Below are 26,620 nucleotides of genomic sequence, written 5' to 3' on the forward strand. Positions count from 1 at the left end.
TGGAGAGAGACCTGAAGTGAGAGGGACTCTGTCCTGCCACAGTTGTGGGAGGTTTTCCAGCAAACTCTGCTCCTAATCACAGCGCTGACGCCAGGCTCACCTCCCTACCAAACAGATGGGGAAACAGACCTTGGTTGAGGAAGGGGATTCTCTGAGAGCAGTGAGGAGGTAGAGGCAGGCCAAGGGGCGCATTTCCTGATACCTCTTGGCAGGTGCTTGTTCTGCTGATAAAGCTCACTCAGGAGCCAGGGACACATGCTTGGAAGTTCGCGTCTGGTGAGGGTCACAGCCACCCCCTCAGGGACTGGCTTCTCTACTCCAGCCACACACACATGGATGCTTCAAAAGGTCTGAGGTTAGACTGTGTTCCCAGAAGCCAAGGAGGCGTGTGGTTGGGGGGTCCTTAGATAGCTGAGGAAGGCCCTCACATCTCCGACCCTGCTCCAGAGTAATGCCCTATTTTGTCCAATTGCCACATAGTGGGAGCAGCCCCTCATCCAGTCAGTTCCCAGGGGCCGTGGAGGTGGAGACTCAGATCTTGGGACAAGGGTGGTGAAGAACGGAGTGAGAGCACTGCCTTTGGGGATCCTACCAGGTCCAAGAAGGAAATGATGATTGATGAACACTGAGCACAGAGAAGGGAGCTGGGTCCTGCCTGGTGACTAGCTACCTTGGGCCTTAGGTTGCTGTCAATGAGGTTCATGTTTCTCAAAAAGGTGACACCAACTACCTGTATCACAAGCACCTGGGTGATGGCTAAAAAGTAGATTCATGGGTCCTGCCCATCACCAAGCCTGAGTCTCCAAGGAAAGAGCCCAGGCATCTGCCATTTAAGCCAGCAGACAAAGCAACTGAGAGCTGAACGGGGTTGGAGAACCTACATGGGGGCACTTGGGCCAAGAAGGCCAAGGCTACTGGCTGTGTGGATCCTGTTGCTGCAGTGGCAGGGAGTCAAGGGAAATGTAGAGAATGAGGATGAAACAAAGCTTAAATTCAGTAACTGCTATTACCATTTGGGGCTCACCTCTACCTAGCCCATGTAGACACTAAACAAACACTCCTCTAACCCTAAAATCTCTATGCATCTGGGTCTATTCTTTCTGTTTCACAGATGTAGAACCAAGAATCAGACAGGGTTAGGGGTGTCACTCAGTGGCACAGTACTTGCCTAACATGCAGGAGGACGTGGGTTCAAAACCCAGCCCTGTAAAACAAACAAACAAAACACAACACCACCACAACAACAACAACAACAAAAAAAACAGAATAATCTGCCCCAGGTCAGGAACTGTGGCAGTCCTGACACCAAAAGCCAGGTCAATTGCTAGAACTGCTGCTCTAATCCCTGGGTTAGGCAGCCTCCGCTGCAGCCCATCAACCAGCCAGGTGAGATTAGTGGAGGCTCCCCTGTGCTAGAAACCAGTCCAAGTATTTTGTATAACCACCAAACAAAGCAGGTGCCAATACAATCTGCCTTTGAAAAACAAGTGAACTGAGGCCTCAGTTTATCTAGATTTATCCAGAGCCAACCCTATCTCTTAGGTACTTATGGGGGTGTACGTAGTGGATGTCAGAGACAGACCATCTCAATTTCAGCTATATGTCTATTTTTTATTCAATATATTAAATATATTAATCAGAAAAGTCACATACTATAAATCCAGGAAAAATACACAAATATAAATGTCAGAATCTGTCATTTGTCTTCTTCCTCAAGTGACAGTTTATGTACATGTGGAAGGAGGGTGGGAAGAGAGGGCAAGTCGAAGGAGGTTGGAAAGGCTTGCCCAGGCAGAGGGGGGCCCCATCCCTTCCCCCCAACCTTCATCTTAACCTCTTCCTTCCTGTATTTACAGCAGCATTCGGCTTATTTACAGCACAGAGGCATAAAAACGGTTTATCTTACAAAAAACATGAAGGCCAGGGTTGGGCTTGGGGAATAAGACAGTGGGGTCACCCCCATGAATGCATCCCCCTCCCACAGGGCTTGAGCTCTCTGCTGACCTCCTGGAGCAGGTGAGGAGGTGGTCAGTCTGCAGCTTCAGCCCAGGCTATGGAGGTGCTCAGGGGGTCCGTGGGCTAAAGGCACGTGGGGTGGCATAAGAGCACGCATGTGCACACGTGTTCAGGGTTGGAATCAGAAGGGCAGTGTGTCCATAAAAATCTTGTCAACAATGGGTGGAGGAGGCACCAAGTCCTCCAGCTTGAGGTAGAAGATGCGCTGTAGGCCCTGGGTGCACAGGGTTCGCAACTCGGGCAATTTGCCCAGCAGACGTGACAGGCAGCTGGCTGGCTGGGGCTCACCGGCTATGGCTGCCATGTGCTCTTTCAGGCAGCTGGCAATGCGGTTCTGCAGCTCCTCCACCCGCCGTGGCTCCTGTAGCCCATGCCGGTCTGCAAGGAAGGTACAGGATTAACCACCCAGCTGAAGACAAAATACCCTAAAGACCCAGCCTCCCAGCCTCCTGCCGGCCACAACTGTGGCCACAATTGTTCCTCTCGAACTCCTCTGGCACTTTCCAAAAGCATGTCCCCACAGGAGCTTATCCTTTTTCCTCCAGTAGTGGGGATCGAACTCAAGGGTGCATTACCACTTAGGTATACTCCTAGCCCTTTTTATCATTTATTTTTTGGCACTGGATATTGAACCCAGGGGCATTTAACCACTGAGCCACATCCTCAGCCCTTTTTATTTTGAGATAGGGTCTTGCTAAGTTGCTGAAGTTTGCCTTGAACTTGAGATCCTCCTGCCTAAGCCTCTTAAGTCACAGGCATGCATCATCATGCCTGGTTCATTTTTTGAGGCAGGGTCTTGCTAATTTGCCCAGGCTGGCCCCAAACTTGTGATCCTAGAAGCCCAGAAGCCCGTCTTAAAGGCACATCAGAAGCCTCCAGCAAGGATGCTCCTTATCCTCCTATTCCAAGGAAGGAATCAAGGCCTAGGAACTAGAATAACTTGCCTTAGATCACAAAAAAACGGATTAAAACCTTAACCCAGGTAGTCTGGTCATGATTTTTCTTCCCCAAGTGTTCTGGGGCCACCGCCAGGAAGAGCTGGCCTTAGACCTTGCCTCCCTCTTCAGCCTATAGTAACTCTGACCGTGTTCTATACAGTTAGGTCCCCTGTGAAATATAAGTGAAAAGAGGGCTGGGGGCAGATTCTGATGCTTTGTAAAATAAATAGATCTGAAAACCTCTCCCCTGAACACCTTGCCTAATTACATGTACTGAAGTCCACAAGAAGCGCAGCCAATCTGTGCCACCGCACGTCAGAGCAGCGGCCACCTCCAATGGAATTAGTGATTAGAGAGGATACCAGAAGGGCTTCTGGGGTGCTAGCCATGTTCTGTCTCTTTGTTCAAGGTGCCGGTTATACAAGTGTGGTTTATGAAAATTTATCATGTGTACCTTTCTGTGTGCTATGTCACTGACAGGGAGACTTTTAAAACAAACCAAAACCCTAGGCCAAATACACAGCACCTGTGGCCTTATCTTGGGCCATCCGAGGTCATTCAAAGGCAGTCCTGGGCACTGGAGTCAGGTGCAGCCAAGCTTCTCTCCAGTTCCTGCAGTCCCCACTTTGCAGGTGGGTATGAGCACGCGACAACGTAGAAGCCCAAGAAGTGCCAGATGCCATCCTGCCCAATGTTGGGGCAGCACCTCCCGAGGGCCACTCATTCCCTAATACCCACCCCCGTGGACCCAGCTTGGTGCTAGCCACTCACCAGTGATGAGGACAAGAGCAGAAAGGCAAGCAAAGGCAGGGACATCGACTACCAAGCTATGCAGGGACCGTGAGAACGCCAGGATACTGTCAATCCAGTCACCAAAGCCGCGGGCACACTGGAGTCGGTGCAGCACCAGGCCTGAGCAGAAGATGAGCTTCCCCTCACCTGGCTTAGACCTGGCGGAAGAGGTACCAACAGTCAGGTTTATGAACAGAAGTAGCTGAGAAGGTGCCAGGAGGAGGGTGGGCAGCTCACCGGTAGGCCAGGCGGAGGATGAAGAGCTCCAAGAAGGCTGACTCCAGCAGCAGGTCCTGGTCACCCGGAGACAGCTCAGTAAAGCCAGGGATCTTCTCGGCCCACTTGCGGATAACCTCCAGGGAACCCGACAGAAGATCGTAGAACTGCTGCACATCACCAGCATCTTCCTTCCCAAAGTGGGGCAGCACCAGCTCCTGGAACTGCAGGGTGATCTGGGGGATAAGTACTGCAGGACAGGCCCATGCCAGCCACCACGGGCAGCCCTGTCAGCTGCTTGGATGCCAGACCTGGGAGTGAGAATATGCCCCAGATTGGGCCCATGCACTCACTTGCTGCCCACTCTTACACTTCATTCCAGGGCTGGGGCTGCTTTTCTTTCTGGCACTAGGGACCAAACTCAGGGGTTGCTTCACCACTGAGCTACACCCCCAAGTCCTTTTTAATCTATATGTCACTGAGTAGTTGAGGGTCTCACTAATTTGCTGACTGGCCTTGAACTTGCAATCCTCCTGCCTCAGCCACCTAAACCACTGGGATTATAGGCGTGTCCCACAGCATCTGGCAGGATCACGATTCTAAGTGGCTGTCCACCGGGGGTGCATTTCTCCATCTGGTCAGGTCAGGGGGTGCCTCTTTTTCCAATGTGTTGCCTGAGGGGGTGCCTTTCCTAGCATGCATTTGCAATGGTCTTCCCCAGAGCAGGAGCAGGGCGGAGTGTGTGGGGCTTCACCTTGGAGTAGTCCAGTTTCGCTGTGCTGGGCCCCGAGTCCAGGTGTGCTCGGACAAGGGAGGTGAGGAGATTGACAGGGGAGGCATCTGGAGGCTGCTTGGGTTTTGAAGGTAGCCGGCCCCGCCGCCCCTTCAGGCTGTCTGTTCGGACAACTGCAGAGAAATGGGGAGGGATGAGCAAAGAGGGAACCAGAGGAAGAACCCTTTGGCCCATGCTACACACTCCAATGCCAAGAAGCACAGGACCCAGGAACCAGTTCTTAAGACCACGGCACCCTAAAAAGGCTCTCCCCTACCACCACAATCACGGTCCAGGCAGGTGGACGTCACCTTCCCTCTCAGGCCCATGGCCTAGAGGCAGGGTGAAAATCAGACCCAGAAATGCCCACCACTGTAGGCCTGGGGACCCTGCCTGCCCCACCCTATCAGGCCACCTCTGCCCTGCTGGGCCCCATTCTGCCACCCACCTTCCTTCACCATGCCCACAGCCAGGCACTTCTGGAAGCGGCAGAACTGGCAGCGGTTCCGCCGCCTCTTGTCCACAGGGCAGTCCTTGTTTGCCAGGCAGATGTACTTGGCGCTTTTCTGCACTGTGCGCTGGGGGGGGGGGGGCAACACGGAACAAGCTGTCAGAGTGTGGGGTGGGGAGGGGAAGGACAGGGGAGGGGACCGTCCAGATCCTGCTGCCGACGCAGACAAAAGCACTCTCTGTTCGTAGCTATTTTTCTAACATTTGGGTGGCAAGGGAGGGAGAGATGGAGGGGCAGGGAGGGGAGAGAAGTCCTGGAGTCGCTGGGGGCAGTTTCTGCCTCAAGAGGAAGACCCTAGGGCCCAGCACTAGGAGCGAGGGGCTCCCAGCACTCCAGACACCTGTACTTTTTAACATGCCTGTGTCCATCTACCCATTCCATGGGGCAGACAGGAGAGGGCCAAGGAGTTGGGGGTGGGGACGGGAAGCTAAACAGGCACCCAGTTCTGGGACAAACATGCAGCCTGTTCCCAAGTGCACCCCCAGCCCTCAAGAACCCAACTCTCTGCCTAGATGCTTTCATCTCATGCCAGGAACTCGAGTGCCCGAGGCTCCCCTTCCCAGCAGGACCTGGGTGGGGAAGCGGTGCAGGGAAGAACCAGAGGCTGGCCACTAGAACTTCCCCTCCCCAAACACTCTGTAGTCAGTGCCCTTTGCCCACCTCACACCTCTTGTTCCAGCTCTCTGCCATCCCACAGGCCCCTCTGTGCCCTGGTGAATGAAAGATTCCAGCACCTGCATCTGTGGGTCCCCAGGAAAGTGGCCTATCTGGCAGGCTTACCCCCTTTCAAGGGACAAGACTAGCTGGGAGGAGAAACCAAGGGAGCCTACCACAGACCCCAGTGGGATGAGAGACAGGCCCTACTCACTCCCCACAGACGCCGTGCCCAGAGTAGCATACCTTAAAGAAGCCCTTGCAGCCTTCGCAGGTGCGTACACCATAATGCTGACATGAAGCATTGTCCCCACACACAGCACAGCGGCCCTCATTTCCACCTGGAGCCCCGCTCCGGGCCTTGGCTGAGGTCACAGGCACATCCAGCATCCCTGGGCCGTCCAGGTGTGGGGAAGTGGGCGCCAGACTTGGGAAAGTCACCGGCATGGAATAGCTCTCTCCCTCCCCCAGCTGGTGGGCAGCCTGTGAGGGGAGTAACTTCAGGGAGCTTTGGGCCAGACTGGGGCTAGGACCAGGAGGAGGACTGAAAGAGAAGAAGGTCGGTGGTTGCGGGGGCCCAGAAGCCTTGGGCAGCTGCTCTGTCCATGCCCGCAGGCCTTCATAAGTCTGGCTGGGGGAGAAGTGGCCAAATGAACCATCCCAGGGAGAGAGCTGGGGTGGTTGGAAGCTGGGTGTGGACGGCGATGGGGCAGAGCAGGGGCTGCCATAGTAGTCAGAGCCACTGGAGGATAAGGTCTCATCTAGTGGACCACTCAGGGTGCCAGGGTAGCAGCCGTACACCTGGAAGTCTTCAAATTTGAAGGAAGCAGAGGCAGGGGAGGTGGCCGAGGAGGAGGATGTGGAGGAGGCGGAGGAGGAAGCCGAGGAGCATGGCTGGGCTGTCCCGGGCAGCTGGTAGAGGAAGGTATCAAACTCTCCCGTGTAGCCATCCATGAAGGTGCTGAAGCTGGGCAGGGCAGTGGGGGCAGCAGGGGCCGCCTCAGGGCTGGCCAGGTCCATGGTGGGCTTGCTGAGTTCAGGGGTCAGGGCGTCGCTTGCCAGGTGGTCACGGGGTCCTGGGCTTGGTGCTGGTGTCCCATATTGGGCTTGGATACAGGGCATTACTCTAGAGAGGGAGGAGACAGAAAGGAGGGGAGGGGAGGAGTCAGAGGAACCTGGAACCTGCTCTGAAAGAATAGGCCCAGGGCAGCCAGGTGGTAAGCCTAGAGACGGGAGAGGCACCAGGGCCACAGTGCACCAAGAACTCAGGAATCCTGACCCCTGACCAAAGCACTATCTCAATCCATGTGCTACAAAGCCACTGGGCAGTAGCCCAGCCTGAGTGGGCTCAGTCGGAAGGCCAGCCACACCCCAGTCGGCCTGGGAACCCTTGGGAAGGCATCCAGCCAGCACTTCTCTGCTGGAACAGGGGGAAGCTGTGTTCCTCCAGCCCCTGCCCCTCCCCTCCGAGGGAAGGCGTGGGTCGGAGAGGGAGAGGCAACCTGCAGAGCCTCAGCCCAGCCCCCAGGAGCAGATTGACTTTTTTCTCCAACCAGGCACTTCCTGGGAATATTCCCAGGCACACCCCAGCCACTGGATACCCTTTCTCCCTTCCAGCAGAGTGCCTGGGGAGATGGACATTCTGGAAATGGAAGAGGCGCTAAGACTGACAGCCCAGCTGTCTAAGGTGGTCTAAGTGGCAACACGGTCATCCAAGCCTGTCCCTCATCCCCACCCCCAACCAGCATATTGAGCAAAGGCAGCAAATCCAACACATATTCCAGATCTGCTATCTGAGGCTGGGCACCCACTCCAAACCTCCTAGATGCTTCCAGAAACAAATAAAAAGGGAGCCCAGGCCTCCTCACTATTTTCAGCTCCCCCAGGGTTCAGGTAACCAGGCTCCAGACCTTTAAAGGCCTATGCTAAAGGGAAGCTGAGGTGGGGCCAGAGAATAGCCCTCTAGATATCCAAGAGAATGGACAGTCCCTAAGAGGAATTTGTCTGCTACCCCCAGTTATTTGTACAAGAGAACTCTCAAAGTCCAGCAGAAGACTTAAGGTGGCTATAAAGAAAGGAGGGCTAGGGATATAGATCAGATAGTAGAGTGCTTGCCTTGTAAGCACAAGGACCTGGGTTCAATCCCCAGCACAAGGAAGGAAGGAAGGAAGGAAGGAAGGACCCCTGGTGGGTGGATGGAAGGTGATCTTCCCCTGCCTGGGTCCTTCCACTAAAGCAGTGTCTGCCCTGAAGCATCCAGAGGCTCAGGCAAAGGGGATTATACAACCCCCTCCCCAATCCTGAGGCACAGATGAACACAGACAATGTCATTAAGGGGAGATCCTTAAGTTTGCCGACTGGTCCAAAATCATGCAGAGGAGGCTCCAGGACAGTCTCCAGTCTCCCTTCCCACTTCCATTTCTGGGATCACAATTCTGTCCTCCCCAGACAGGGAGGCAAGCTGAATAAGAAACCCAGCTGGAGCACAGAGTACCACGTTCAAGGGGTACACTGATGGGGCAAAGGTTATTACCACTTCCTGGAAAAGAGCCCAGAAAGTCCTCTGGTTCCAGCCCTTCTCCAATCCACAGGGCCCCGAAACAGGGCAGCTCCATCCCTGGCCAGACATTCATACAACCAACCCAGACAACAGAGGCCCTTGAAGCTCCAGCCCCATCTCATATACTAGCTGGGGGGACATAAGGATGGCCGCGTCCGTCCACACTAGGATAGCCCAGGCAGGGATGGGTTGGGGGTGGAGGAAGAAAGGTAGCAGCCACGCAGGACTGGGCATTTGTTCCAGCCTCATTCAAATCCTGTTTCTCCACTTGGACAGCCCACATCCGGATCAACCCCAACAACCTAACCCCCCCACCAAGCAGGTACTGAACAACACAAGATATGAACCTACATCTAGGCTCATAGGAGGTAAAGGGGGGTGAGCAGTCCACAGGGAGAAGGAAGAGGCGGGGTTGGAGGAGGGAGTGGGAGAATCCGCTTCAGGCAGGTCCTGGCAACAATGTGGTTTGCACCTGTTATGCTGAACAAGCCTCAGGCTGCACCCTACCTGCAAGATCCAACAGAGACCACTGCCGGAAGGGGCAGAGGTGACCAGCAAGTGGAGCCAGAATGGGGGAGGGTATCCTCTAGGTAATGCCACACTAAGACTTCAACATTAACAACTTAACTTACATGCAGATTCCCAAGGACAAGTGTTTCCACACACCCATCACCCCCCCATATACAAACACACACACACAAACACACCATTCAAGGCATAGTTAAAACAATCTTCCCTGTGCTTCCATATACCCTGACCCAAAGAAAATTTATCCCAGCAACAGCAAGCACTCGTGCACAGTTCAACCACCAACCTAGCCATTTCCTTCAGTAATCCAGAGGTCTCCTGATATAATTCAGGCAGAAAGTTTGGGGTGACCAACCCCTGCAAACTAAGCTACAGATTCTGGAAGTGGTTGAAAAGACAAAAAAAAGAAAAAGAACAAAAACGGGGCAGAAGACTGAGGAGAAAACCCTTTGGGAAATCCAATTCCAGTTGGTGTCAGATGGGTCCCAGAAACACCGAAGCGCTACTGTGTATCTTCTCCCCCGCTTTAATAAGACCCCCATCAGCACCCGAATCCAGAACACCATGTGCCTCCTTGGGCAACCAGGGAGACTGAACTAAGGCCAGCTGCTTGCTGGACAAATCCCCACTCCACTCCCGGCGCCAACCCCAACCCCTGCGGCTTCCACCTTGCAGATACTTCACCCCGCCCCCACCCTCAACCCCACTCCAGTAGTAGATTCTACTCAAGTTTGGGTCTTTACCCCGCTCCAGCCACTACCCCTCAACACCGGAGCTGCACTACACATCCGCCCTCCTGCAAACCGACCCTACAACAACCTTTCTGCCCGCGTGTACACCCATCGCCTTCATGCACCACCCCTAAAACCAGATGCATACTCCCCACCGAGGTACCTACCCGGACGGCTCCTGTTCCCCCTGCCCGGGACCAGCGCCCCAAGTCGCAGCCTGGTCCCGCGTGCGCTCCTTGGTTGGTCTCACGCACTCCCCCAACTTTCACAGCCTCCGACACTGGGGCTCCCCGAACGAGCTGGACCCTCCTCTTAAACGCTCCGTGACGCACGGGGAGGGGCGGGGGAGCCACTGACGCACGCGGGCCCCGGCGAGCTGTGGCCATACAAGGGCGCGGGGGGCGGCGCGGTTCCGGCACTTGGCGGCCAGGGGGAGGCGCAGGGACGGGGAGCCCAAGGGGGCGGGGCGAGGAGGGGGGGCCTGGAATGTCTGCGCGCGTGACGCACGCGGGGTTCCATTGACGCAGGGAGCGCGGATTGTTTGATCTATAAATAGTCTTCCCAATCCGCTGCGCAGGTTAAAAATAGCAACTTCCAAACCCACCGGGCTCCCCGTCTCCAGACCTAGGACCCAGTCTCGGGGCCCCAGGTCCAAAATAACGAGTCGGGAGAGCTTAAGCCAGAGGAGAGGGCGCCCTAGAGACACGGCAGTAGGATTTCCCCGGACCAGGATCTCCTTCCTCACCCTCCGCTGCGCTGGGTCCCTCCGGCTACCCGGGTCCTGCCCCGCCCTTGCACCCTCCCAACCCTTCCCACAGGACTGGGGTGTCGCCCTCTGCTGCTGCTGGGAGGCCAGGGCAGCCTCGGGACACCTACTGGGGAAACTAAGCCCCATCTCAGCTCCAGACATAGCGTCTTCCCCAGCAGTGTTCCAGGCTAAGTTGTTGCCCCAGGGACTATAGTTAAGAGCCCTGCTAATTCTCTCCGGCAATCTCACCAGCAAAATCCCTTCCCTAGGGTAGGGGTTGGCTATGCCCAAGCTCTGCCAATGGGCTGTGCTCCACAGCTGAACTTGGTTTCTCACCAGTCCTCCCTTTACAGGGTGAATGCACCCAGGTTGGGAAATTACCGAATTTCAGAACCGGGTGGAGCCTGAGAAATCTTTCCAAACTTATGCCAACTCTTCCCCATTTTATAAATAAACAGACTCAGAGAAATAATGGCACTTGCTCAAGGTCACACAACAAGGTGGTGGCATACTGGGGTGGAACCCCAAGGCCAAGGTCTGAATCTCCAGGGTATCTTTTCACATCTACCAATGCCAGCTCTCTCCGTGATCAGGGAGCACCTGTCCTCCCACCCCACCTCCAGCACTGGTGGAGAGAGCAGCTCTGACCAGTTACCACCTGCCCAGGGAGTAGAGTAGGGAAGGGCCTGTCAGAACTGTATCAGGGCCCAGGCCAGGCTGTGGCCATCTGGAGGCCTTCCCTCGTCCAGCTCTTACCCCTCCATCTCCATCCTGCTCCAAGCTTAGGGCACCACCCCCATGTCAAGTTAAGAGGGGAAAGAAGGGCTGGGGTTGTGGCTCAGCAGTAGAGCTCATCTAGCATGTGTGGGGCCCTGAGTTCAATCCTCAGCACCACATAAAAATGAATAAATAAAGGCATGTGTCCAACTACAACTAAAAAATAATTTAAAAAAAAAAAGAGGGGAAGGAAGATTGGTTAACACTGGCAAGAGGACTAGAGCCCCCACCCTCACTGGGACCCACACCCATTCCCCTTCCCTACTGTAAGTCCTCACCACCAAGACCTCCTGCTTCCACTGAACCCATCTTCATCTCCTCTGGTCACCCTATGACACCTCTTCTGCCCCTGAACACCCTGGACTACTCATTCCCATTCTCACCTCCCATCCCAAGTTTCCCACATCTGTCTCCAGTCCCCACTTCTGTCCACTCAAAATTCCAAAAGCACCTCAAACTTCCTCCATTCCAGACAGTTTATCATCTCAGCACCACCTGCTCACCACCCTGTCTCTGCTCCTGATGCCCCATGTACAATTTTTCTTTTTTCCCTTAAATTTTCTTTTGGAACATCCATGGAATCTCATTTCAGCTACAGCCCACAGCACCTCACTGGTGCAGCAGACCGACGGGGTGCACCCAATGACCTTCTGGCCCGCATCCACTAAGAAAACCACTCTTGGGCTGGGAGGCTGAGACAGGAGGTTCAGGAGTTCAAAGCCAGCTTTGGCAATTTAGTAAGTAAGCAATAAGATTCAGTGAGACCCTATCACACACAAAAAAAAAAAATTAAAAAGGTGAGGTAAAGTAGTAAGTGCCCCTAGGTACCACAAAAAAAAAAAATTAAAACTCAGTAGCTGTGCACCTGCCTAGCATGAAAACCCCTAGCTCCATCCCTAGTACTAAAAAAAAAAAAAAAAAAAGGAAGAAAAAGAAAACCACTCTTAAAGTGTTTCCTCTTTCTAAATTCTTACTGTCCACCACAGATGGAGCAGACTTCATTTGATACTAATTTCATCCAGGGATCTGGCCAGAACCTGCCGAAACCTCCCCAAGTCAGCATACAGTCTCAACTTGGAAGAAGCCACAGAGAACTCTGGGTTTTCCCAAACCATCTTCCAAAGACCTTCAAGACCACCAGTGTGAAGGTGAAATGTGGGTAGGATGGTGCCAAATGAAACCACCAGAGACCCCACCCCACCTCAGCCAAAGTTTTGTTTTTCTTTCTCTTGGGCTTTTTTTTTTTTTTTTTTTTTTGGCTGCGGGTGTGTTAAGGTATTGAACTCAGGGGCACTCAGTCACTAAACCATATCCCCAGCCCTATTTTGTATTTTATTTCTGAGTTGCTTAGTGCCTTGCTTTTGTTGAGGCTGGCTTTGAACTTGTGATCCTCCTGCCTCAGCCTCCTGAGCTGCTGGGATCACAGGCATGTGCCACCACCCCCAGCTTTTCTTGGGCTTTTGTACAAGATCTCACTTGGATTCTTGAGGAATCCTTTTGTGGAAAATAAAGGTAAATTTAAAAAATAATACAGTTTTTAAAAGGGTTGGAAACCACTACTATAATTCAAGCCCCCAGTTTACAGATTAGGTTCCAAAAGGGGAGGCATCTTTGCTCCAGAGCACACGGCAAGTCTGTGCTGGTGAAAACAGCCCCAGCTGTGCCACATCTGGCTTCACACCTGGCCTCCCACCCAGGTCAGGATGCCTCCCTCCATCCCAACAGTCTTCCTCAGAAAATAAAAACCAATTTTAATGTGTCAGCAAAATCAGCCAAGTCAACATTCTCCCCTCCATCCAGCAAAAATAGGTATATTATCAGCTCATTCTTAAGGGTTAAGCCCATCTTCAGCTCCAGCACACTCCTCCCTCCCCACCATTTTGCCTTTGTAGTAAGTGGCAGAGACCATTCTTTGGGGGCAGGCCACACATAAGCCCCATAGAACACAAGTGTGGTAAGGAGTTCTTCAGGGATTAGTCTAACTCTGAGCATCTTCGCCTCTCATCTGCAGACCCGCCTTTGCAGCCCTGGTCCACCTCCCCAGGCTGCTGCAGGTTGTGGAGGTTGCAGTCTTGATACCCTGAAGGCAGAAGAGGGTGAGGAACTGCAGCTGCTACCTGGCCATGCTTTTGGAAGCAGGGGATGCTGACGAGGGGCTCCAAACATATCACACTCCTAAAATAAGTACTATAATGAGAAAAAAGTGGAGTCCATCTGTGAAAACAGGTCACCCATGGGGTACCAGTGTGGAGCACCTAACCTAACAAGAGGAGAGAAAGGTGAAAAGGGCTTGGAGTTCCCTAGCTTCGTTTCTGCTGGTCAGAGGCCCTCAGGAGTTAGCTTGGGGCCCCAGATAATGTGGAATTCCCGGGAAAGACAAAGGATGCAAATTAGGAGACCTAGAGCAAAAGCTGATTCCAGACTGAACAGAAACCCTCAGCAATACCCAAGTTATCAGAATGACGGCTCACTGGGGTGGGGGTGGGGGGACAGGTAATGATGGGAAAGGTATCTAAAACTAGAGACTAGGAACGAAGGTAAGCCCAGACAGTGTCACATAGGAAGGGCAGAGAGAGATATCCTATTGGAAACAAGAGCCAGCCCCACCCAGTCAGGCCATGGCCCAACCTACCAATCGGCCACACTACCTTGGCCCCACATAAGGTCCTCAAGCTAATCATTCTCACCCCTACTTCTGCATGTGCTCTTTCAGCCACAGGCCACACTGCTCCTCTTCTTCCCTCCACTTGAGTTCTGTTGATGCTCCTGCCACCCTCCTAGACCAGCCCATCCCTTAATAATAAACACTTTCTTACTGGGGTAAGGAGAAGGTGGGCATCAAGAGGGGGTTACCACCAAGGGTCAGACCTTGGGCTAGGATGATTCTCATGGATTCTTCTGCTGAACACTGTCCCCACCCCTTCCAGGTTTGTAATTACAGTCTGCATTTTATAAATAAGGAAACAGAAGCTCAGGGGCAGGTTCAAACTGAGGCCCTTTAACTCCCAGTTTTTTGCTGACCTACTGCCTTGACTCTGAACTCCAGAGGCTGTGGCTTCTGGCCCCATAGGCCTTGATCCTTGTAAGTACACTACAAAAACCAGGTGTACACACGTGGCCTATGAGAGGGACTGTGGTGGACCTGAAAGCACTCTAGTTCCTGATCTGGAGGATGATTATCTAATAGGTTCACTCTGGAAAGGTCACCAAATTATAACTCAAAATTTTACATTTATAACATGTACACTTTTCTGAATGTATAAAATATGCCCCCCACATGTAAAAAGCTTATTTAAAAAATAGCCACACTTGGGCTGGGGTTGTAGCTCAGTGGTAGAGCAATTGCCTCACATATGCGATCGATCAGCACCACATAAATAAATAAAATAAAGGTATTGTGTCCACTTACAACTAAGAATATTTTTAAAAAAATAGCCACATCTAAATGGGAGAGACACATTTATTTAAATGGATGCAGATGCAGCTGGAATTTACTAAGCACAAATTCATTCAAGCATGTGTTTCTGAAATGAGAGTGACTGGTTTCCGATTACACATTTGGTCTATCAACAGATACTTGGAGCACAACTAGGGTTAGGAGGTGCCGCGATGTGTGGTATCAGAGAGGGGTCAGCATGTTTGGGGTCCAGAGACTTAAGTGCTTAGACCCACCCTGCCCCCACCAGTGTGTGCACAACATGAGGACAGCACACCAACTCCCCACCTTGGCAGGAGGAGTGTGATGCACCCTCAGCAGTAGGCAGTCAGGGCAGGTCAGTGTCCACCACGGCTCCTCAGCCCAGAGGGTGGGCATGGCATTGAGTAAGCAGGGAATGGAGGAAGTAGAACTGTACAGCACTTTCCCACGCTGCCCCCACCCAAATTTAGCTGAGGCCCAGCCCTGCTGAGCAGGGGGCAGGAACTTGCCCCACTTTCACCAAGAACATCTCCACCCATGGGCCTCCACACCCCTCCTGTGGGGTGGGCAGAGGGAGTGAGCTTTGCTTCCTCCCACCAAAGAAGTAGCCCCGGGAGCTTCCCCTCCTCAGCCCCAGGCCCATTGCCAGCCCTGACCTGGCCACTTCCTCTTCCTGCTCTGGCAGTGGGCAGGGAGATTTGTGCTGTGGGCAGGGAAGAGCTGAGAGCTACCTCAGGGGCTTCCCATGGGCAGCTGTGGGAACTGGAGGTGAAGGGTCAGGCTGAGACCTCTGGCTCTGATCTCCTGGCGCTCTCCCAAGCCCTGCCATGCCCACACATGTGGTCACCTCCCCACAAAACAGGCTCCCAAGGATGCTGGCAGGTTAGCCACTACTCCCTCCACACACACGGCTCTTGTCAGGGGCAAAAGGTGAAAGAGCTATCAGAAGTATCTTATACCAGAGGCTAGCAAGCCTGTTGTGTGACCTAAGGTCAATCTCTTGCCACCTCCAAGACTCTTTCCTCATCTGCCCAGTGCAGAAAACATGGTAAGTCACGGTGGCAGGAGAAGTGAATTCACTAATAATGCAAGGGAGATTCTCAACATTGAAATGGAGTGCTGTCAGGGTCCTGGACTCCAGGGACCTGCAGCAGAATCCCAGTACTGGCAGGGAAGGCAGGAGAGGACAGAACACACCAGGGACCTCAGCTAGATTGGGCAGTCAGCAGTTAGAGATAAACAGTAACCTCATCCCCACTTCTCTCCCTCACGGCTAAGTGACAGGAAATAAGAGTGTGCCCAGATGAGTTTCTACCCAGTACTGGGAAAATTCCAGGCTCTGTATGCAGCAAGTACTCAATTAATGCTCTGGTGAAAGCTGAAGTCAGGGTATGGCCACAGAGGCTATCTTCAGAGCAGTCATTTCTCTACCCCACCTCCTTAACATACAGCACATAGAAATAAGGTCAGACTTTAGGAAAAACAGCCATTCAGAGCTAGAAAGCATAGACAAGAGTTCCTCTGAGAAAGGTTGCCCCATGCCCCCTGACACTCCTCAGACTGGCAACCTTTTTATGCCTCAGTCTGTTCAGCTCCTGGCAGCTCACCCCTTGGAGGGTCTCCCAGAACCCTGCAGACTATCAACACCCACCAAATTCCCTGCCCCAACCCAAGGTCTCCACCCAAGCCTCCATGGGCAAAACTTCAAATTCCAAAATAAAAACCCTCTGATAACAAGCTCCAACCGGAAAGACTGATGCACTTTCCTATTGTTAAAGTATTTTTAGTCACAGCCTCTGGATTCGTTTAGAGACTCACGTTCAGAAAGGGGGAAAAAAATTTTTTTTTGAGAACTGAGAGGGAGATCATGAGAGCCTCCCACGTAAGGAGCTGCCGCTGATTCGGTGCTGGGCCAAAGCCCCTGGCCCGGGGCCCAGGGAGCATGTCTGCAGCAGGCTGGTTCAGGGACTTGCCAGGCCTCGCTCTAGTCCTGCTTCTCAGGCACCAAGAGCAGCTAGGAAGAGGTATGGACAAGGAGGATGAGCCTGGTGAGGTTCACCAGGGAGCACAGCCCCCACCCAGCCACCCAGTCCCAAGCAGGGGGCTCAGAGACCCTCCCTGAGGGACTCTGCTGGTCACCACACTCACTCCAGCCTCTCTCTCCTGCCTGAGCAGTCTGGTGCCTCAACCAGGCCAGGTGGACTGAAGAAGACAGTTGAGTCCCTGGGGACAATCTCTGAAAAAGGAGAGAGCACTGTCACCTGTTTCCACAACTCTTAGTTCCCAATCACAGAGTATACCCAAATCCAACTGCTACCACCCAACTGTGGCCAAGCTGCACTCTCACTCCTGGGGACGGTGGGCCACCCATGCCTCCTCCCCTTCTCCCTCTTCTCAAGGCCAAAGGGGTTGGCAAGACAGTGACAATGGAAAAAATCCAAACTGCCGAGCTACCATGCCTCAGTGTCCCCATTCCCAAGACTCACCCGTTTTTCTCTTCTGGATCTGCTTCGACCCTCAGAGATCCTGAACGACAGAGGAAGAATCCAGGGATGGTGGGGACTCTGCGGGCAGCCACAGGGAGGCCTGCGGGGAGAGCTGTGGTAGCCAGGGCAGCCTGTCCTCCCCCACTGAGGCTGTGCAATGGCTGAGCGGGCTCTGGATGTAGAACTGTCTCCAAGCCAGCGTGTCCTCCTCTGTTTATATAGCAGAAACCAGAGCCGGCCTCTGGGGATGAGGGGAGCCGCCTCGGGGCCCTCTTGGCTAGGGCTTGACTTTGGCCCAGGTCAGCAAGAGCCCAAAATAGTCAGCTGACGGGAGCCCCAGAGTGAGCGTGACCCTGGGCCTATGCCCAGGCCTGGCAGACAGGTGCCCACGTCACAAGACTAACAGCTCCAGCACTCATGGGGCCCTGGTTGGCAGCCCCTCGGGGTGGCCTTGGCAGCGTATTCAGCATGGGAATTCCACCCAATCACCACCATCACCCAGACAACAGGGTAAACACTAGACATTCTGCCCACCAGGGCTGCTGCGTACCCAGAGGCAAGGTGGGCTGCTCAGGAAGCCAGGTCAGAGCTGGGGGTAGAAGTGGGAGCTGAGTGGAGGGAGGCAACTGGCCAGTGCTGTCATCCTGACTCACGTGCTTCCCAAGTCCAGATCTCTGGCTGACCAGGGACACCTGCTCCTTCCACTTACAGTAATTCCTCTCCGTTTTGTTCCCAGCCCAAGGTTGGTGGCACGGAGCCTGCTGCCAGCAGGAAGCCAGGTGCATACTCAGCCCAGCTCCCAGCACCAGAAGCCCTGCTTCCCAGGGTATCCCCTCCTTCCACCCAGACTCACCCTGTCCTCTCATCACAGCTACTTGTCTGGGACTCTCTGCACCCTGAACACCAGCTTTGCACAAGGCAACGGTGCTATGGGTAGATGCCAGGGGGAGAGCTGGACCAGCTCCTGCTTCATCTGAGTTCGCCCAACACTGAGGAGGCTATTGCTCAGAGATGACCCTTTACCCCATGGAAGGGGGGAGTCCAAAGACCTACATCCGATGGGGTAGAGAGAGAAGATGTGAGGGAAGGGGAGGGGGGATATTAGGGGATAGGAAAGGTAGCAGAATACAACAATTACTAATAGGGCATTATGTAAAATTGTGGATGTGTAACCGACGTGATTCTGCAATCTGCATTTGGGGTAAAATTAGGAGTTCATAACCCACTTCAATCTAATGTATGAAATATGATATGTCAAGAGCTTTGTAATGTTGTGAACAACCAATAAAAAAAAAAAAGAAAAAAAAAAGACCTACATCCAACTCCCTCAGGCATAATAACCTGTTCTACAGTGCCCAGTGCCCCTGGAAATCCCATTCCCTCACCCACTATTATAGTTTGGATGTGAGATGTCCCCCAAAAGCTCATTGTGAGACAATGCAAGAAAGTTTAGAGGAGCAGCAATTGGTTATGAGAACTTTAATCCAATCAGTGAATTAATCCCCTAGTGGGGATTAACTGAGTTCTAATTGAAGGTGGGTAGGGTGTGGCTGGAGGAGGCAGGTCATTGGGGGCATGACTTTGGGGTATATATTTGTATCTGGTGAGTGGAGTCTCTGTTTCCTGATGATCATGTGAGCCACTTTCCTCTGTCACACTCTCCTGCCATGATGTTCAGCCTTACCTTGAACCCCAAGAAATGGAGACTACTGTCTATGGACAGAGACCTCTGAAACTAGGAGCACTTAAATAAACTTCTTCCTGTACAATTGTTCTGGTCAGGTCTTTTACTCAAGCAGCAGAAAAGCTGACTAAAATACCCACAAACCAGCTTGGGCCTTCTCTGGAAGTACCCTCAGACTAGGAAGGTTGTCCTCCACCATCACAGACAGCCCTCTAGGCTTGGCTTTCCATATCCTCATCACAGAACCTTAGGAAGTCGTTTCTCACCTGGGTAATAGAAGCAGGGTGTGAGTTAGATGGCCAAGAAACCCCTTGACCATGGCCACAAGTCAGGATTTTCCTTCTCAATGATATTAGATGAACAGTAGAAGGTCTGTCCCTTCCTCCTCATTCATAGAGGCTACTTCTCCATATACAGACTCCACAGGACCTACAGGTCTGCCATGGTGACAAGGGTGGTCACCTCCCTTTTGGGGAGGAAGAAGTGATCCAGGATTTCCTTTCAGGTACACTCCTGATACAGTCTTTAACCTGGATAAAGGTCAGCACCCACCACAATGTTTACATTCACCCCCAGACTCCCGTCCTGAGCTGCTGCCTCAGCTTCCTGGAACCAGGTTCATCCTGCCTCACCAGCCCATGTCACCTGGGCCCAGAGCCTCCAGCCCATCTGTTAAGAAAATAAGGCTTCCCCAACCCCACCCCCACATCACCCCCAACTCTGAGGAAATCAGATCTTCCCATGCTGAGCAGCGCCTCGCCTGTTACCTCTACAGGGCTTCCCCCTCCAGTCCCCAAACCACATCCGTTTTGGGGCAGCTCCACACCCACCTCTGCCCCCCAACCCCACCTGCTCTAGGTCTCAGGGGTGCACAAAGGACAACAACAGGCACTTACCATTCTGGATGGACAGGTAGCACTCACACCATCTCCTTGGCCTTCAGGGCCCGGCAGAAGGAGCCAGGCTACCAGGGAGGGGCTGGGGCCAGCCTCTGTCCATGGTAGAGGCCTACAAAGGGAGAGTCAGTATGAGCAAAGACAAACCAGCCAGCAGAGACGTCCCATGGATCAACACAGTCAGGCAACACAGGAGGGGGAATGACCCAGCCCCAGGACCTCCCTATGCTGGTAGCCTGACAGCCCACACCCAGGCAATTAACTCTAGGAGGGTGGTGTGGGGGTGGCCAAGAGCTACAGAAATCACTGAGGCATCTCAGAGCCAGAGATCCACAGGCCCACTGAGCCCCTCAAGCACTGTCCCCCTCCTGGGGTGCAAAGAAGAGCACCTGGTAGGCAGAGAGAAAGGAGCTGTTCCTGAGGACAAAGCAGATGTCCCTCTTTCCTTAAGGGATTCTAGCCCAGCCCTGGAAGCCTCCCAAGGGCAAGGTCTTATGCCCCCATCTCAGGCAGCCCAGCTTTCCACATACTGTGGCACTCTCAGGAGATGGGACTCCAGCCCCCAAACAGGAAGGCCAACTTAGGGTAGAGTGCTTAAGAGTCCAGATGCTAGCTGGGCACAGTGGCATGCACCTATAATCCCAGCAGCTCGGGAGGCTGAAGCAGGAGGATCATTGCCAGCCTCAGCAATGGCAAGGCACTAAGCAACTCAGTGAGACCCTGTCTCTAAGTAAAATACAAAATAGAACTGGGGATGTGGCTCAGTGGTCAAGTATTCCTGAGTTCAACCCCCAGTACCAAAAAACAAATAAACAACAACAACAACAACAAAACAAAGAATCCAGATGCTATATCCCAGACTGGGTTCAAATCTTGGCTCTCCACTTGCTGCCCGAGGAGAATTATATAATCTCTTGGGCTTAGTGGCAGAGTGCTTCTGCATGGCATGCATGAGGCCCTGGGTTCCATCCCTAGCACTGCAAAAACATTTTTTTAAAATAATAATTTAAAAAAAACCCACTTTGCTACACATTTCCCACCAATAACAATGACAACCTGAAATTACCATCTCTAAAATTAACAATCAGGGCATCAGGCTTAAAATGAGTTAATATGTGTAAGGGACTTGGAAAGTTACGGATACACATGTGCCATGTATCATTATGAGGAGAAATTAAAAAGGATACACAAAAGCTAACCCCAACCTTGGTTCCTATTCCAAGCCACCTCTGGGCAGTTGGTCTCTCCTTCCACAAGCCAAATATGTATGCCACCCCCCAGCCTCCTGAGTTCTCCCCCTAACCCCACTGGTGCCAAAGACACCCTCAGCCAGGGCACCCTCACCCTGCACCTCCCCTTCTCTTCTCCCACCCTTGCTCAGCGCTTTCTCTTCACCGGACACAGAGTCAGGGCAGGACCAGCCAAGGCACCGGCTGCTGAATTATGCTTTGAGTGGAAATGAGATCTGGGAAAAGAGAAGTCTATGTTTCCATAATGGTAGATGAAGGAGCAGGGAGGAAGAAGGATCATGGGCTTCCTTGTGCTCATGACCTCTGCCCCAGGTTCACAGGGTAAGGGAAGCTCCTCCAGCACATGGTACTCAGGCCCTCCCTTATAAACCTACCAGCACCCCTCATGTGCCTGTGGGTGTAACAGCAGCAGGAAGTGAAGGGTACAGAAGAGGAGGAGGGAAGGGAGGGCAGACTGGAGCAGCAAGAGCACTTCCCGCTCCACACAGAAAGCAAACAGGCTTCACATCTGCCCCAGCCTATGTGCTGCCTGCTTCCCAGGATGACAGGGTCACATGCCCAAACCCCAGAAATAGGTCTGTAGGTTCCCCAACCTCCCGCAGCTGGGCAGGAAGAGTAGTAGTAGCCAAACATAAACTACTACCACCTGAAGGTCCTCCCCACCTCTAAGAACAGGGCCAGAGCCAGCACCTAGCCAGTGCCAGAAAGAGGGAGGAATCTCAACATTGCAGAACAGGTATCCGATCACATCTTCTGCCCCAGATCAAAATTCCATCTTCGACAGTCATAGCTCGAGCAGTTACTGAGAACCTACCGTAAAGCAGGCAGTGTGTCATGAACCAAGAAGAAGCAAACTAAGATCCAGGGCCCTGGGAGTTCAAACTGAGGAAGTAAACCAAGGTCATTACAATCAGCCCCATGCAGAGGGGAAGCCCAGGCATGAGTGGGCTGGAAGGAGGAGAAAGTGTTCCATCCCCAAGGGAGTAGCACATCAGGCCAAACTTCAGTAGCCAGTTCCTGCTCCTCTTCCCCCAGAAAGTCACTGTCCCATGTCTGGCTACTTGGCACCAACCCATTAATCAGGTCTCCATTCCCATCTCACCTCCTCAAAAGAGTCTCATGCCCCACACTAACCTGTTTCACCCTCTCCATGGGACTAATGTTCATTTGCTCATGTTGTCTGTCTCAACACTGCAGCCTTCTGTCTCAATGATGCTCAGCACCAGCAGGTGCTCAGTGTCGGTGGAATGGGGGAAGGGTGGACCACACAAGCCAGTATGAGAGGTGGGTTGGAAGACAGGTCAGCAAGGTGGGGAGACAGTGCCATCGAAGGATCTATTCCTTCTGGAGTAGACTCCACAGACTAATTCTTCCTCATTTTGAATGAAGAGCCTCCAGCCCTGGATTCCAGATCCACTTCTGCATGAATCCACTGGAAACATCCTTCTGGTTCTTTCTATCAAGTATTTTTTAGTTGTAGTTGAACACAGTATCTTTATTTTATTTATCTATGCGGTGCTGAGGATCGAACCTAGGGCTCGCATGTGCGAGGTGAGCGCTCTACCCCAGCCCCTTGAGTCTTTTCTTAACCTAACTCCTCCCTTGCAACATGACACAGAGAACAAGACCTTTTGCAACTGGTGGCCTCATGGGCACCAGTTCTGCATTGTCCAATGCCCCCACCTGGAAATAAACATACTACTATTAAAAATTACAACAGCAGCTAATATTTGTTGGATAGCATGTGCTAGATACATTACTAAGCACTTTATGCATTTTCTCATTTCAGCTTTACAACGTCATGAGGAAGGGTTTATATTATTCTTTTTTTAACCTTTATTTATTTACTTTTATGTGGTGCTGAGGATCGAACCCAGCACCTTGAACGTGCCAGGCGAGTGCTCTACGCTGAGCCACAACCCCAACCTAGGTTTATATTATTCTACACATTTCATCTATGAGGTAACTACGACCAGGAAATATTCAGAAATTTGCCGAAGGTCGCACTTCTAGAAATGGCAAAGTGAGGGGGCCCTCCTACCCCTTCTTGGAGCTGTACAGCAGAAAGGCCTCTGATGGCACAGAAAGTCTGACAGTCCCCACCCATGAGCAGGTGGGCAGCTGGGGCCAGAGTCGGTGGGCCTCACAGGGTTTGAACCCCTGAGCTGATTTTCTTACCTCCAGTACTGGCCTCAACAATTCTCATCAGTCACATTCATCTTGTTGGTCTTGGCCCATCCTTCTGCCCAGACACCATCGTCTAGAGTCTTGATTTTATCGAACTGTACAGTTGTCATTCCTCCCATCTCTGGGTCACTAGAGTCAGCTGGCTTCCTTTTTAAATAGTATCCCAGTCACTGATCTACATGTTCACTTGGAGTAGATCTAGTATCAAGCCTTGGGGCCCCACAGAGCCTCAGTCCAGGCCCATCCACACCCTTTAGGTATACTTGTTTAGCATCTATCTACCATAGATAGCCTGGCCTGCGTTTGCCCAACATGCCCATAATACTAGCCCCAACTCAAATTCAAAATCACTCAAATCACCTCTGGAGCCTTCCTCCTCTGTCCACCTAGAAATCTATGAAAAACAGGCATAAAAACCGGACGTGCCCAAGTTAAGGAAGGAGTTGCACCCTGCCCTCAATAAGGACCATACTCTGGAAGTGCCGCTCTCCCCAGTAAAGCCACTGTCAGGAGACAATGGGTTGCGGCAGAATACACGCCTGGGGGACACGGACCGAGGCCAAACCCCAATGGCGCGCCTGAGTGCATGGGACCCTCCCCGGGTTCGGACGCTCCCCTCAGACCCCCGAAGGGGTTGCACTGCACACTGCCGATCGGTCCCTCCGGGCTGGGTCTGCTGGCAGCGGGGATCCCGAGCTCCTGGAACCCGTTCCCCGCAGCCGGCGGGGAAATGGAAGGAATTTCTCTGGCCTGGCCACTTCCAGCGCCCCTCGCGGGCCAAACCCCACCCTTGGCGGGCTACGGAGCGAAAGCGCTGGCCGTCGCGCTCGGGGCTGACTCGCAGCCAGCAGGTCCCGCTGGGAATCCAGCCCCGCTCCCTCGCTCCCCAGTTTCCAAGCAGGACTCCCAGCGTGGCTCCCAGCCCGCCCTGGGCACCCGCAAAGGCCGCCAGACCCCCGGCCTCTCCCCGGGACCTCTCCCCCGGGCCCTCACCTGGCCCGGCGGGCTCGGCTGGCCCGTCCACCCCCGCTATCCCGGGTCGTGCCCCGGCCGGCGGGGAGCTGCTCTGCCCGGGCGCCCATGGCGGGCCGGGGGTCGCGGGCGCCGCGCCGAGCCCCTCCAGTTCCGCCGCTGCCGGCGACCCGCGCTCCAGCCGCCGCGCCGCCCCGCGCCCCCGGCCCGGGAAGCCCCCCGCCCCGCAGTTCCGGCCGCGCCCCCCGCCCCCGCGGCCCGCGGCCGCCCGCACCGTCCCGGTCCCGGCGCGCCTCCCCCGGCAGGCGGGCGGGCGGGCGGGGACCGTGACGCGCGCCCATTGACGTCTCCGGAATCCCGCCGGCGGCGGCCGACGCAGCCTCATCAATGGGGCTAAAAATAGCGACGCCCGGAATAGCCGCAGGCGCCCCGCCCCACGCCCCCCCCCCCAGCACACACCCGCCGCACACCCTGTTACATAACCTGCCTCGCCGAGGCCGGGCTGGGGGAGCTGTTTCCAGGTGAGGGTTCTGAGGCCTTGCTAAAGGAGCCCCAGGCAGCAGACTTACAAATAAACTTCACTCGGGGCTTCCCCTAAGCCAGAGGTGGAAAAAAGTAATGCCCAGAGAGGCGCGGCGGCGACCCAAAGTCACACAGCAGTTAAGCTGCTTGAGAGGACTGGGCCCAGGCTCTGAGCCTGTGGATGCCCCCAAGGTGGCAGGATCCTGTGGTTCTGCGTGCCGCCCCAAAGGGGCAAGAAACTCAGGTAACTGGGCACCAGGCTTCCACACTATGGACAGCTTACAGAGAAAGAGGACTTCCTGGGAGGGTAAGATTTCTTTTTCACGAGAATATCTCCTTCCAGAAACAGGGGTTGCTGGTAGGAAGGAGCAATGCCCAGATGATGAATTCACTGATCTGGGTATGCGTCCATACTCTTTTTTTATATATATACAAATATATTCTTTTTTAAAGAAAGAGTGAGAGAGAATTTTTTAATATTTATTTTTTAGTTCTCAGTGGACACAACATCTTTGTTTGTATGTGGTGCTGAGGATTGAACCCGGGCCGCATGCATGCCAAGCGAGTGTGCTTACCACTTGAGCCACATCCCAGCCCTGCGTCCATACTCTTGTGCGACACAGGGCAAGTCATCTAACCTCTCTGAGCCTTAGCCTCTTCATCTGCAAAAAGGATAAAATTTTTATACACCTTTTGTGGTCATGGGGAGGACTGAACAGCTTGGAGGTGGTTTGTACACAGTAGGCACTCCAAAGGAGTTTTTCTTCCTCTCCCCTAGAAGCCTGGCTTCTGTTGGGTGCAGAGCAGGCTGAACTGTGTTGTCTGCAGGGCAGGCTGAACAGATGTTGGCTGCAAGATAGCCCATGCACTCAAACCCCCCTCTATCTGGTCCTTTATCACCTGTTTGTGTCAAGTCCCGCTCAAGGCTGAGCACTCAACCCCCCTTGGGCCAACAAGGCAGCTTGCAGACCCAGAGGCCCCATTAGATTTGGGCTATAAAAACTCCCTCCTGCCAGGCCCCCCTCTCTCTTGCTCTCTTTCTCTTGCTCTTTCTCTCTTGCTCTCTCTCTCTCTTGCTCTTTATCTTTCTTGCGTGCACTCTCTGTCTCTCTCTTGCTCTTGCTCTCTCCCTGTTCATCTCTTCTCTTCTTTCTCTTTCTCTCTCTCTCTCTCTCTCTCTCTCTCTCTCTCTCTCTTTCTCTCTCTCTCTTTCCTTCCTTCTTTTCTCTTTGTTGCACTGCTGCAATAAAGATCTTTTGGTCACTCCTAGTGTTGTGGTCACTTTCCTTTCATTGGTGCCGAAACCCGGGAGAGGGTTAAAACCCACTTTTGGGTCCCTCTTCCTTCGGAAGTGCCACTCACCGGATGGCCTGAACCCAGGCCTGAAACCATTTTCTCGACTGCCAGAACTCCATCCACCACCGACCTTCGATTGGTGAGTTTCCCCTTCCTGGAGTCCTAAACCCAAAGGTGGTGTCAGGAGGATTTGACCGTTGATTGTCCGGCAAACCTCTTTGCCCACCTGCGGGGAGGAAAACACCCCACCACAGCCTTCAAGGCCACGGTGGCCCTCAGGGACTCCTTCCTAGGGCAGAATAGACTCCTGGGTTCAAAATTATTCCCTTCCCCTCCCAGCTGGTAGTTTACCAGCATAGGCTTTGTAGGTCTCCCTCAAAGGACTGTGTAACCTCCGGGGACACAAAACAGAAAACTGAACATCACACCCCACCCAGACCTTCATGGCCTCGGTGGCTCTCCTAAAATCCTAGTCCTCACACCTTCAAGACTCGGCCGCCAGAGAGATGCTTACCCTCCCCTTCCTCCCTCTTCCCCTGTCTCTTTCTTTCCCCTCTTTCCGGCCCTGCGGCCCTGCGAGTCTCAGGCCTCTCCAGGAGGGGTTCCGAAAAGAAAAGCCTTGGCCAAGGTCTCCCACTGCTACGGCTCCGTCCAGGACGAGAGCCT

The 26,620-nt window shown here is 53.4% G+C and overlaps 1 protein-coding gene and 1 long non-coding RNA gene across 4 annotated transcripts; both read right to left on the bottom strand.

The window, feature by feature from the left end:
- Nucleotides 1-1,599: 1,599 nt before the first annotated feature.
- Nucleotides 1,600-17,324, bottom strand: Nr4a1 (nuclear receptor subfamily 4 group A member 1). 3 transcript variants are annotated; one of them, XM_026398650.2, is made up of 8 exons: nt 17,148-17,324; nt 16,810-16,897; nt 6,146-7,025; nt 5,183-5,312; nt 4,717-4,868; nt 3,984-4,186; nt 3,726-3,904; nt 1,601-2,394 (listed from the first exon to the last, which is right to left on the bottom strand). In XM_026398650.2, the coding sequence occupies exons 3-8, from the start codon at nt 7,019-7,021 to the stop codon at nt 2,138-2,140; spliced, it is 1,797 nt and encodes a 598-aa protein (XP_026254435.1). In that variant the 5' UTR covers nt 7,022-7,025; nt 16,810-16,897; nt 17,148-17,324; the 3' UTR covers nt 1,601-2,137. The 3 variants fall into 3 exon arrangements, with proteins under 3 accessions (XP_026254437.1, XP_026254435.1, XP_026254434.1); XM_026398652.2 differs by lacking the exons at nt 16,810-16,897; nt 17,148-17,324 and adding an exon at nt 9,886-10,003 and having other exon boundaries at nt 1,600-2,394; XM_026398649.2 differs by lacking the exon at nt 16,810-16,897.
- Nucleotides 17,325-18,472: 1,148 nt separating this feature from the next.
- On the bottom strand, nt 18,473-24,144 carry LOC144254951 (uncharacterized). The gene is made up of 4 exons (XR_013343646.1): nt 23,156-24,144; nt 22,112-22,660; nt 19,728-19,839; nt 18,473-19,097 (listed from the first exon to the last, which is right to left on the bottom strand). It is a non-coding gene; the product is annotated as an uncharacterized LOC144254951 (long non-coding RNA).
- Nucleotides 24,145-26,620: the final 2,476 nt, after the last annotated feature.

Source organism: Urocitellus parryii, chromosome 5, assembly GCF_045843805.1.
Source record: "Urocitellus parryii isolate mUroPar1 chromosome 5, mUroPar1.hap1, whole genome shotgun sequence".
Lineage (NCBI taxonomy): Eukaryota > Metazoa > Chordata > Mammalia > Rodentia > Sciuridae > Urocitellus > Urocitellus parryii.